The sequence below is a fragment of the Mesoplodon mirus genome (assembly GCF_964341445.2).
Source record: "Mesoplodon mirus genome assembly, chromosome: 4".
NCBI lineage: Eukaryota > Metazoa > Chordata > Mammalia > Artiodactyla > Ziphiidae > Mesoplodon > Mesoplodon mirus.
The window spans coordinates 175,285,229-175,298,040 of record NC_138979.1 but is presented as its reverse complement, the minus strand read 5'-3'; the positions used below and the strand labels follow the sequence as shown (position 1 = coordinate 175,298,040).

General features: G+C 47.8%; 1 protein-coding gene across 1 annotated transcript; it reads right to left on the bottom strand.

Moving 5' to 3' along the window:
- Nucleotides 1–1,124: 1,124 nt before the first annotated feature.
- On the bottom strand, nucleotides 1,125–12,291 carry CALM1 (calmodulin 1). Its single transcript, XM_082617663.1, has 6 exons — nucleotides 12,081–12,291; nucleotides 9,245–9,275; nucleotides 7,969–8,112; nucleotides 5,458–5,564; nucleotides 4,891–5,026; nucleotides 1,125–4,717 (listed from the first exon to the last, which is right to left on the bottom strand). The coding sequence occupies exons 1-6, from the start codon at nucleotides 12,081–12,083 to the stop codon at nucleotides 4,689–4,691; spliced, it is 450 nt and encodes a 149-aa protein (XP_082473789.1). The 5' UTR covers nucleotides 12,084–12,291; the 3' UTR covers nucleotides 1,125–4,688.
- Nucleotides 12,292–12,812: the final 521 nt, after the last annotated feature.

The following is a 12,812-nucleotide window of genomic DNA, read 5'->3' as shown; positions in this document are numbered from 1 at the left end:
TGCCAGGAGGATGGAAGTCACTTAACGATCAGTTTCTTTGACCCCCGTTCCAGTATTACATCACAGTGTTAAGAGCAAGCTTACCCTCCGCTCCACCCCCAACAGGGAGCTGCTGAGACTTTAAAAATCCCATTTGTCATCTCCAAGTGTACAGCACGCCTACACTCTTTTGCCTCCCACCCTTTAGGCTGCAATTTCAATTTAAACACCAAGTGACGCCAACCAAGCTGGGTTGGTCAGAGTACTAGAAAGCCACAGGTAGAATGTACCTCGTCCAATAATCTGATTTTAACTGAGGTGTAGAGAGGTAAAGAACCTGTCCATGGCTACAGAAGGACAGAAGCAAAACTAGGAGCCGGGCCTAAAGTCTCAGCAGAGGGCTCTGTCCCCACGGTGGTGTCTCCATCCTTGTAGATGAGGCGCTGGCTGTATACAGAAGCTAAATGTTCCCTGGAGCTGTGTCTCAAGCCCTCTGGCCAAAGCAGGGGCTTACCCTGTGATCACTCCCGTTCTTCTCAGCCCTCTTGTGCTCCTGGGCAGGGTGGGAAAGGAAATGGGCAAGGCAGCCTGAGGAAGATCCTTCTGGAAACACAGGTGGCAGCCAGGAGATGGCCTTTCCTGCTAGAGAACCTTGTCTAGAAACCAGGGTCCGGGATGGCACTGATTAAGGGCAAGGTTTCAACTCCAAGGTTCTGCAAGGAAGCCGCAGCCTCCACTGCCCTGCTCTGGACATGGGCGGAGGCATGTGCTTATGTAATGTTAAAGTCCCATCTAGTATCTAAATTCCCATCTAATGTTTAAAGTGTACTTCTTCACGCAATTCCTAAGGAGACTTGGATGAACCTTGAAGTTAAAGAGGAATGAATCTTTTTACGGTGTGAATTTTCCACATACGGCAAACACAGATACATTAATATGCCAAGAGACTGTGTTAAAACGTCAGCTATTGACACCTGAACTTTAAAACCAGGGTAAGGCCGTAGTGGGATGTGTCTGTGGTGTTTCTGGTCCCTCCCCTACCACGCTAGGGCCCAGGTGGAATCACATCTGAGGGCAGGTGTAGCTTGTTCATTGAGCAAAAGGGATGGAAAGCATTGCGAGCTAAAAACCTACAGAGTTCGCGGTTAGAGATGAAAGGCTGCAGAAATGTTTATTGAATACAGTGCCAGGTTTATAAATAGAACTTATTTACAATTTCCATAGAGTTGGTCCCCCATCAGAGAGGTGGTGAAATCTCCAAACAGTTCATCTCACGATTTACAGAAACGTTCAAGTACATCTCCTTTGCAAATCGCCACGGTGAAGGGTGACTTCGGTAACAAAAGAACTACCACCATCTTTGCTACAGACATGTTTAATGAACATTAGAATAGATTTGGAGAAAGAACACACACTCCTCCCAAGCCACTACCTTCTCACTCTGAGGAATACAGACAGCAAAGAATTTCTGTCTCCTACAGGGTAACTTCAAGGGATCAAAAAAGATAATAGTAACCGCCAGCTGAAGGGATAGATTAAGACACATTCGTGGAATCTAGTCACTGCCAAAAGGATAAGTGTATTTAGGATATACAGTAATTAATTCAAATGTTAAAAATAATTGAATGAACCAAGAGCAGACTTGACCAAATTTACATTCTTTGTTTAGGAAGAAGTTCCCAGTATGCTGAGGGGCCACAGCAGCACGAGGCCTACTGGGCGGCCACGTGTTACAATATGGTTACAAGTACAGTCAGACATGCATTTATAAAGAGAATATAAAAATATGTACAGTAGCTAATTTTCAATGTGTTTTAAGTTGCCGAAAGACACCAATTTAAAGTGTGCAAAAATTCGTTTGTCAAAAAATCAGAAAAACAACCTTCCTTGGCAACAACAGTACATCAAAGGTCCATCTGAAATATCAAGATACATTTGCCTTGCTTGACACCTACCCCGAACAGATGGAGAACAAAACTATGAAAGTATATGCCAAGGACTCAGCAGTATGTTATGGCAAGTCTCAGGCTCCAGCGGGATGCCAGTTAAACTAGTCACTTTATATATATATATAAATATATATATATATATATATATATTTATAGAGCAGTTAGAAGTAGGGGCAAGAGTTTACAGGAAGGTGCTGACCAACTTTCACAGCACTGCCACCTCGTCCAGCTATTTCCTCTCACAAACCCCTGCAGACTGCAAACACCCAACCCCTGGGCTGGTCATCCCCCTCAAAGGCCAGAGAGAAAGGCTACAGTGGACTGAGTTCCCTCTGCTCCAAAGTGGAACTCAGCATCCCCCTGGGGGAAAGGTTTCTGGTTCCCGTACAGGATCCGGGCCATTCAAGCATCTGGTTTCAAGGGTAGTCTTTTAGGAAAGACTGCAGGACCACTAACATGGAGTCCACCCGGCTTCTAGAAAAAAACTTGGTCAAAGGGTAAGATAGAAGGCAAAGTTTCTGAAAATCAAGCCAAATCGCCCTCAACCCTTTTTAAAACTACAAGGAGGTCATCGGCCACAGGCCTGAGAGTGGGTCAACAGTCAGGCTACTTGACCTCCCTGCAAGAAACGTCCAGGTTATTCACTTACTGGAAGGAGAAACCCCAGTCCTGTCTCACCAGAAGAAAAACCCCCGAGGTATTCTGAGATGTTCCTTTCAGATTCAAGGAGTTGTGAAAGCCAAGCCCAGCTCATGACGTCAACCTCTCTTCTTCCAACCACCCGGTCTAAGGACCAGCAGCAAAGGCAGATGGGCAGGCTCCTCTCCACTGCTCTGACCCACCCCTCTGGCGGGAAAACTAAAGAGTTGCAAAGTGCCAGAGAGACAAGGAGTAGGAGAGGGAGAAGCTGAGGGTCTCCGTAAAACAACCCCGAATGCACCCATTTGGCTGCCAAGAGCTTCTCACTGCCTCACTTGCAGCCTGCCGCTGTTCCCTGGCAAATTAAAACTTCTCACAGAAACACTCAAAACCCAAATCTCCTAGCTAATAAGATACAACCAAGTTAACACCCTGAAACACGTACATCCAGCCTTCACTTCAAAAACGGGTCTGCACTAAATCCAAACGCCTTTTAGGGAGCTTTTAAGCAAACCAATCCCACTGCAAAGACCAGTGCCAGCATCTCTGAGTTTTGGTTACAGGTTTATAAAGAAGCACAAAATTCCCTCTGGGCTGGGAGTTTTACTTTCAAGCTGGGAGCTAGCATTAGTTCTGCTTGGGGGGTGGGGAAGCAAAGTCAAGTCAACCTAAAAAAAAAAAAAAAAAAAAAAGTAAAAGGAGTCTAAGGTAAGTATAACCATAAATTAAAAACTGTGAATCAAAAGGTGACTGGTAGTGTCTTTTAGGCATGAAAAGCCTGGCTTAGAAAAGTGACTGCTTCTACCACACACAGCGAGGATTGAATTAGACACACTAAATCATGTCTTTTGCACAGATGGTCTCAAGTAGTTACATAAAACAGGTAATCAGCAGCACAATTGATAAGAACCCCTAAATACATGCTTGAAAGTGGTTTTTTTCCTTCATTAAGAGTTCTACTGCCTGAATAATCATTAAGTTACCATAATTCACTTTCCCCCCTCCCCCCCAGTGAAAATACAAGTAGACCTACATGTCCATAAATAAGATGAAGCAATCGGTATCTGCTTGGTTTTAGGCAAGGTCTCAGGCTCAGCAGTTGGTGCTGGGATTTCAGGAGGGAGGGAGGGAGGGAAACCCAATGCTGGGCTGTGGGCATTTAAAGGTACACTTGCCTCCCCCTCCAACTGCCTTGTCCCCGTTTAGATCTCAGCTTTACAAAGCATTTAACACCACTTTAAGTTAATGGTCTTTTTATTGGAAAAAAAAAAAAAAACTAGCATTTACAACTTGGAATGGACGTAAATTGTAATTTCTTGAACAGCAACGTTGATGGTTGTGCTGAAGTCCACAGCCACAGCCTACTCTGCTGGCTCCAAGTCATGGTTCAGAAGGTTTTAAAAACAGAGAGTCCAAAGATGCTCCCTTGATAAAGGTTTGTTTTTAAAAATTTGTATGAATGGTGATAGCCTGACACCCACTCCGCTCTAGCACAATGCAGACAATGCTAAACCAACACACGTGGGCATGCCACCAGGGTGTGTCACGGTCACGACAGGTAGGGGGGCACGGGGAAGTGACAAGAGGGCCATCCTGCTAGTGGGGCTATGCCTGGACAGTTTGTCTTCCACAGCATCCTGAGGTAAACCAATCTTAAATGTCTGTCTTCAGTAAACCAGCTATGACAATTTATGGTAACACATTGAACTAGAACCCCTTTGAGTAGGCTTTGAATTTGTTTTTTTGTTTGTTTTTCATTTTTAATACAAACGCCTGACTGTGCTCAACTGTCAAGCTGCATGCATGAAAAACTGGCCAGCCCAAACAGTGTATTAACCATGAGCGGACGGACCTGCCAGGTGTCCACTAAGTGCTTCCTTATCATTAAGGTAGGACAAGTATTTATATCGGAAAACTGATGTAGCTTGATCTTTAGGGGACAGGACCACCAATCGATACATGCAGATTTTGTGTGTGTGTGGACAGAAGGTACTCTTGACATTCAGTTTTGCTATATAGAAACAGAATGAGTAAATGAATTTTTTTTTTTTTTGCAAGAGGTAAGTAAAAGATCAATTTGATTCTTCTAGAGGGGGGAAAAAAGGAGTTGAAAGTAGGTCTTCATTTTGCAGTCATCATCTGTACGAATTCTGAAAAGACAAATAATCATAACTTTCGGTTATCTTCAAAAGCAGCTTCAATGAACATAACATCTCTACTCTGCATAAGGAAAGAAAAAAAAAATCTAGTTCAAGTAGTTAACTTGTTTATAGATCCTAAGGGGAAAACTTAGAAACTAAGCTAAAGCAACTTGGTGTGTTACCTTCGTAGTTGACTTGTCCATCTCCATCAATATCTGCTTCTCTGATCATTTCATCTACTTCTTCATCTGTTAGTTTTTCTCCTAAGTTTGTCATGACGTGACGTAGTTCTGCAGCACTGATGTAACCATTGCCATCCTGTGAACATTCAGCAACCGTTACTGGCAGGGACTCATAGTGGTTCGGTGTGGGCAAGTAGGCCTTTGACTTAATTAAGCCCCTCAAGTTACTGCCAACTGTGTGTATGTCGACAATTCTCCATCTCCAGTTCCCACCTCTACCTACTAAGCACATGCAGTCAGCCAATGCAGACACTGCAGGGGCTTTTGAAAAGCAAACAGAAATTGAAAGTCACAATCAAGAAACTTGGTTCAAAATTTCTCTACTATTTATTATGTTTACTCTCATCTGATAAGGTTACTACAATAAGTCGGGATATCTGAAAATGAGATTTCAGAGGCTCAGGCAGTTAGGTAAGTGTTCTAACTAGAATAGAACGTTAAAGCTTTTAGAAATGACAGCCAGAAAGCCATATTTAAGTACAGTCTGCAACGCAGACGCAGGGTTACCTTGTCAAAGACTCGGAATGCCTCGCGGATTTCTTCTTCACTGTCTGTATCTTTCATTTTTCTAGCCATCATAGTCAAAAATTCTGGGAAATCAATGGTGCCATTACCTCAAATAAAAGAACAAAAGCTCATGTAAAATAAGCGCTCCAGTAATGCTACCCTGGAGTGATAGTTTTAGAACCACTTTATAGAACAGTAAGCATTTGCCAGGACAAACTGGTAAATTGTTTTATTATGTTGAGCCATCTTAGGTTTAAGCTATTCAAATACTTCACAGGGCAATTTCATGTGATTCACATAATTCAAACCAGTGATCAGTGCCCAGGATAGCATTTAATGATGCAAAGGAAACTGCACATACAGATTCTTGGCCACTGAAGGTTTTGTACAGTTCAAGAGAAAAAAAAAAAAAGCCCACAGCAGTGCAAGCTGGATCTTTCTACTCCCAAGGGAGGCACCTGAGTTTGCCTCCCCCCGAGTTAGGGAGATCACTCGGATCTAGCTCTGCCTGCCCTAGCGATGCTGGTGAAGGTCCATAATTGGGCCGCCAGGAGTACACAACGTGTTTAGGAAAGAAAAGGATTATGAACGGGAAAAAAGTTGACCTTGTTACGCCAGGGACCATAAAGTGTGGCAAAGTCTTCTCCAGGAGGCATTTCTTAGCCACATTATGGTAAGTCACCTAATCGCTTTCTCCCCAACTCAGTATCTTTATTTCCCATTAAGGGCAAGGCTCAAAAGTGTTTTCTCAGCTTAGACTATTAACATTCAGGAAACTTTGTCAGAAGAATCCGTTCTACGGCCAGTATTCCAAACAGCTCCTCCTTTAAAGCCAACAGCTCGATGAACACCCCAAAGACAAGTCACCAGGATCAACAGTGTTACTTGAACTGAACGAAACAAAAATTAAATTAGAAGAAAAAAGCCTTACGTTAAGTCACTCGTTTTCACCAGTACCTTTAAATCAAAATGATAATTCAGAGAGTCCTTCAAATCTATTTAGCCTCCAAAATTTTTAAGCATTATTGACATTCATGGAAGACAAAATTATTTGAAATGCTCTCTTACAGCCACACAGCGATGTCCTTAGGCATCATATTTATTCATCGCGAGTACCAGATTCTATAGCTTGAGACAACTTTCCCCACCTTGTTCCATAAAACCCGAGGGCCTAATACACTTTGCCAGTCCCCAAGCACAGTTTCCCCAGGGCTTACACAAAACATGAGAGCCATCCCATGTTCCCAGATGGCTGATCACCCTTAGCAGTCAAACGAGACAGAACTATGAAAAACCTCTTTTTCCAAATTACTAAGGATGAAAACAGCCTTTAGAAATAGTTCAAATGGGGTAAAACCATTGTTAAAGAGCTGACCCGGGCTTCCCTGGTGGCACAGTGGTTGAGAGTCCGCCTGCCGATGCAGGGGACACGGGTTCGTGCCCCGGTCCGGGAAGATCCCACATGCCGCGGAGCGGCTGGGCCCGTGAGCCATGGCCGCTGAGCCTGCACGTCCGGAGCCTATGCTCCGCAACGGGAGAGGCCACAACAGTGAGAGGCCCCTGTGCCACAAAAAAAAAAAAAAAAAGAGCTGACCCCAAACCCCTGCTTCTAAATGTATATGACCAGACAAGTATAATTCCATTTTATCACCTTATGATACCATATTTTTAAATCATGCCAATCAAGAAAGTAGTCCAGATCCAAATCGTTTATTCCTACCTCATCTTTTCAAAATTTACTAATGTTCTACAATGTTTGTAGATTTGATTAATTTACTTAAGTTTATTAAATAAATTAAAATTATTAATTTAATTGATATTATTTCCAAAAAAACGTGTTTTGTTTGGGGGGAGGGAGTGATCAAAAACCACTTACTGATCGAAGTGCCCACTAAAAGGTCTACTGTCCACTGTTCTGGAGTCCAGAGGAACGAACAACCAAATGGTGACCGACTGCTAGAGGGGTTACTGCTTGCCCCTTCTGGCTCCACATCCTTCTACTAGCTTCCATAAATCCACTCCCTACAATCATCATGCACCCCACCTCCAAGCCTCAATGATCCTCAAAATCCTCTTCAATAAACACACTGACGGCTCACATTGTACTCACTCCCACATGTTAACATCTGAGAATGCTCTTCCCCCACCTCACTTGGGTTTTTTCTCCTCTTAGAGACAGTAAGCTTTTTTAAAAGGTCTATGGCAATTTATTTTTATTTTCCCCATAGGACTCAGCGCAGACTCATGGGCCAGTTGATAAAAGACTGAGCTGTAGGTCATGGCGAGTGGAAAAGAACAATACTATGATCTGATCCAGGAAATATTCTAGACAGTGAGCAGGGCGAAAGGCAGGCCCATAGTCTTCTGTTTTAATTGTCAGTGGCTGTATGGAAACCACAGAAAGGATCTTTGCACATTCGCCTTGATCTGGGGACCTGAAAGACAATCTTTAACATGTCTGAACTTGAATTACACGACGCTGGCATTCATTCATAGTTCTAAAGCCCTTACCATCAGCGTCCACTTCATTGATCATATCCTGCAATTCGGCTTCTGTTGGGTTCTGACCCAGTGACCTCATGACAGTTCCAAGTTCCTTTGTTGTGATGGTGCCATCGCCATCTTTGTCAAATAGGGAGAAAGCTTCCTTGAATTCTGAAAACAAAAGTTTACCTTTTAGAATGAATGTCTTCACCCAACCCAGCCACAGCACGCCCTTCCCTTAACTTGCCAAAGCAAGCCATCCAAGTTGTGCAAGTTAAGAGAAACTGCCTGCTCTTTATCTGCTGAAACAAAGATCACAGCAGTTCTGTTGGACTGGCCTTCACACCATAGTCCATAGAGCAAACGTCATTCCTGGTAACCAGTTCCATAAAGCCACAATATTCTCACATAAAGAGGTTAAGCTTAATTTAGTCCTAGGTCCAATCTGACAAGTGAGATTGGTCCACATGCTCCTTTATGGTCCCTTCCTGTTAAATTTCTACAGCCACAAGAACTCCCTGTTTCACAGCCATAGGAAGAGGTGGTTACCAGAAATGTACAATCCCACGTAACCAGTGTGTTCTCCCTACATGGCATTCAGAGTATTTCAAAGGCATTCCTGGTTTCCTAAAGAGAAACCATCTCAAAAAAGTCCTCCAGGGGCTTCCCTGGTGGTGCAGTGGTTGAGAGTCCGCCTGCCGATGCAGGGGACACGGGTTCGTGCCCCGGTCCGGAAAGATCCCACATGCCACGGAGCGGCTGGGCCCGTGAGCCATGGCCGCTGAGCCTGCGCGTCCGGAGCCTGTGCTCCACAACAGGAGAGGCCACAACAGTGAGAGGCCCGCGTACCGCCAAAAAAAAAAAAAAGTCCTCCAGAGAATATTAAAAGCTAAAATCTAAACTAAATCATTCCTTCCCAATTATTACAGGGGTCCTGACACTTATTTCCACCCATTCCCATTTAGAATAGCAAGTACAAGCTTTCATGGTGAATTACTAAAAGACCTGTGACATAAGAATTCTAAACTACATTTTTGAGTAGCAGGCTCCATGCAATCTCATTATATACAAAGCCTGGCACACCGTGAAGCATAAGTGGGTATTCTTAGTTCTATTTCCTTTCTCATTATCTCCAAAATGCTGACAAGGAGTAACACTTGACCTAAATATCTCTGCTTATTGTTTTCATTTAAATAAATTCTTAGAAAACTGCTCAGACCATAGGGGGAGATGACAGAGGAGTCACCAGAACTGAGTCTGCCTAGTTCCGCTCTCCTGAAACTCCCTGAAGTCATCAACTTACCAGCAATCTGTTCTTCGGTCAGCTGATCAGCCTACATAGAAAAAGAAAAGGTTATAATTCAATCCACCAGAGTTTGATCGAGGTCAACATGGTTTTTCCAATTACACTTTTATTAGTGATCTTTCAAAAATCAATCTCGAAGAAAAAATCAGCTGTTTGAAAACTTCAGCAATGTCATTTAATAAAAACAATTAGAATAAAGGGAACCCTTTACACTATTTTAAAAACAAAGGAAGTGACAACATCTCATTTCGGGTTTTCTTCTCTGGGCCTAGGGCTATACGCTCTGCAGTCTAACCAGGAAGGGTCAGGTTCATAGTTTGAAAAAGGGCACCTCCAGTGGCAAAAGGCCCACTGCATCGGCTGCAGGGGCAGGCTCTGAGAAAGAAGAGCGCCACCTACTGCACCAGGGATGCCACAGTCCCCGCTTCCATCCAAGAAGGGACCCAGCCTGCTGCCGCTGTCACCGCAGCCAGGATTGGGTCCAGGGGCAGACTTTTAGTGCACCTTGCGCATTGCTGCAGGCACTCCAAATCTCCAAACTGGCGTTACATAATGTCATTGGGTTGGATTAACAGGCTTTTAATATCTATTTTATGAGATACAATTCAATGGAAAAAAATAAATATACAGCAATGGGTTATCCTACCAACTTCATTTCCATGTAACAAGTGCTTTCCAATCATTTAAATTAGGCAGTTATTTGGTAAAAGCCTAACATTTAGAACAGCTAAATGCCCTTGGTCAAATTATCCTGATTTAGGAGCCAGGAAAAAATGGAACTGTCCTACAGCTGAGCTGTTACAAAACTGCAAAAATTAAGTATGCACAAACTATATAATAATTATGAGACTGTGCCCTCCCTTTTTTGGAGAGGAACTATTAACTTTGCTAGAGAATATTTACCTACTTTATGGATGACATAAGAGCTGCTCATAATAGAAATACTTGACTAGAGGTGGTAACGGCCACGAAGGTAATTCTCACTTGCATTATTTGGCCTCGGCAACACTGAACCTGTGCCTCCAGCCAGGGGAATTCGAGATCTCAAGGAGAGCTAATATGTATTTTTATATTAATGAAGCACGCCTAATGAAGCCAGTTCCAGAATAAGTCCTAATAGAAAGCTGACAACATTAAGTTTATTCTAACTCATAAGTGGAAACTTTCACAATAGGAATGATGTTCCAACATACTGATTTGGGGGAGACACTTATGTTTTCAAATTAGAACTGGGTCTTCCTTTCTAACCCAGGTATAGCACGTTGGTCTTCTTTATACCGAATGAAGGAGACACGATGATTTACGTAATGCCAGGGCAACGTCAGTCTTGCACAACAGGAAGCGCTGCCACACCTCGCAAGAGAAGCTGTCACCTCACCGTGGAGACAGTCTCACCTCGCCGCAAAATTCTCGCATTAGAGTGGTTATCGAGAGCATCAGCCTTCCTCGACAAAGAAATACACCCCGACCACCGGACCGCGCTGGCCTTGGGGGCGAAGGTGCGCTGAACCTGCCGGGAGCCACCTCCCCACCCCGCCAAGCCAGAAAACGCTGTGGGTGATGTCAGCCCTGCCCGCCGAGAGAGGAAGGGGGCTATGGAAAACACCCAGCGAGGCGCACAGCCGCATCTGGCAGTCTAGAGGCTGCAGAGAAAGCGGAAACGTGGAGGGCATCTCCCTTCGGACTGGGAAGCGGCTCGGGGCGGAGAAAACGCCGGGCGAGGGGCCGGGCAGGGGAGCGGGCCCCGAGTGCAGGAGGGTTCAAGGGGGCGCCGCCCTCCCAGGCCAGGGAGACCCCCACTCCCACCCCCAACCCCACCCCCGCGGCTGCGCGGCAGGCGGAGGCCCAGTCCGCCCCGCGCCCTCCACCCGCTTCTGCTCCCCGAGGCGGCGAGCCCGCCGCGCCGCCACCGCCTCCCGGAGCAGAAACTTTGCGTCTCTGCTGGAGGCCGAGCCGCGCGCCAGCTCCCTCCTCCCGCGCCTCTCCCCCGTCCCAATTAGCGCGAGCCGAGCGCCTCCCTCGGGAAGGGACCTCTTGGTGTACCGAGGATCACGCACGCCTTTACTGCCGCACAGGGTGGGGGGCTGCAGGGGAGCGAACCGGGGAGACACGAACCCCGGCCACACCGCAGGGCCCCGCCCGGGTGCCGGGCGGCCGGCCCGCCGCTTCCGCCCTCTCCGCCCCCCACCCCGCGCCTTCCTGCCCCCACCCCACCCTTCCCCGGCTCCTTCCTTCCCAGCCCACGCCCGCGCCGCGCCCCCCGGGAGGGAGGAGGAAAGAGCGCCGGGAGAGAGCGCCCAGCGGGGACAGCAGTGTTGGGGGAAGGCTGACGGCGCCCCCCACGTCCCGGCAGGAGCAACGTGCGCCACCGGCTCGCTCCGGCCCATTCATTCTCCGCTGCCCGCCCGCCCAGCTGCCTGCGAGCCAGGGTCTAGTGCCCGGCCCCGCCCGGCTCCCCCGCCCCCCGGGGCAGAGGCGAAGCGCTGCGGGCAGCCCGGGTGCGGCGCGCTGGATGCAGTATTGCGGACTGGGGGAGGGGGGTGGGTGCAGACGGCTCCGATTCAGCTGGGGCCAGAGCCCCTGCCCGCGGACAACCCACGGCCAAGCCCAGCTCCAAGACGCACCAAAATTTAAATGAGGATCCCTGGCCGAGAAAACCGAGATGCAAATCCGGAATGCATCCTAAACCGCACCTGCTGCGTAACACCCAAAAAAGAAAAAAACCCCAACAAAGAAAAGAAAAAGAGAAGAAAAATTATAGGCTGAACTAAAAATTGGGTAAGAAATCATGGGCCGGCAGCTGCTACGCCGGCGTTTGCCACTCCCGACCTACCATGGTGCGAGCGAACGGAGGAAGAGCAGAGAGAACAAGGGTGGCTGCACCTGCGCCGGGGCTGTGACCGCAGGGGTGCCTCTGCTACTGCTGCTGCTGCTACTAAGGCGCTGTGAGCGCTGAGCGTTATGCCACCGCCGCCGCCGCCCAACTGCGAGTAACGGCTCCGCGTCCGCGAGGCTCCCAGCACCACTGTCGAAGTGCGAGCCTGCGCTCCGCGGTATATATACGGCGCTCGGTATCCCTCCGCCTCAGCCGCGGCCGCCTCGTTCTGAGCTGCGCTGCAAGGGCCGGGCCTTGGCCACTCGGCCCCGCCCACAGGCGCGCCCGGCCTCCCGCCGCCTCCTGCGCGCCATCCGCGGCGGGACTGGGCTGGAGACCCACATGCGAAGGGTTAGGGGGGAGGCGCAGGGTCGCGGGGCAGGTGCGGCGAAGAGTCCCGGAAGATGCCCACCGGGGCCGGGGCGAGGACAGAACGTCAGCATAGCCCCGACTTGGGGCGGCCCTGGGCTTCAGAGGCCCAAGGCCCCTCACCCCAGCCCCACCTCCACCTGTGGACCCCCCTCCTACCCCCACCTCACATCTCCTACCGCTCCGCTGGGGCACCCGGGTGCCCCTGGCCCCTGGCCTCGTCGTCCCCAGCTGGCCGCCTCCGTTGGGGAGCTGCGGGCGGTCCTAGGGTAGGGGGCGGCCGCGGGGAGCTGGGGACAGAGGAATTGACCGCTCTCCTTC

Coding starts and splice junctions, on each gene's coding strand:
- CALM1 (XM_082617663.1), bottom strand. Junction 8,113..9,244: donor GACCGAAGAACAGATTGCTG/GTAAGTTGATGA, acceptor TTTTGTTTTCAG/AATTCAAGGAAGCTTTCTCC. Junction 5,565..7,968: donor CAATGAAGTGGACGCTGATG/GTAAGGGCTTTA, acceptor CTTTTATTTGAG/GTAATGGCACCATTGATTTC.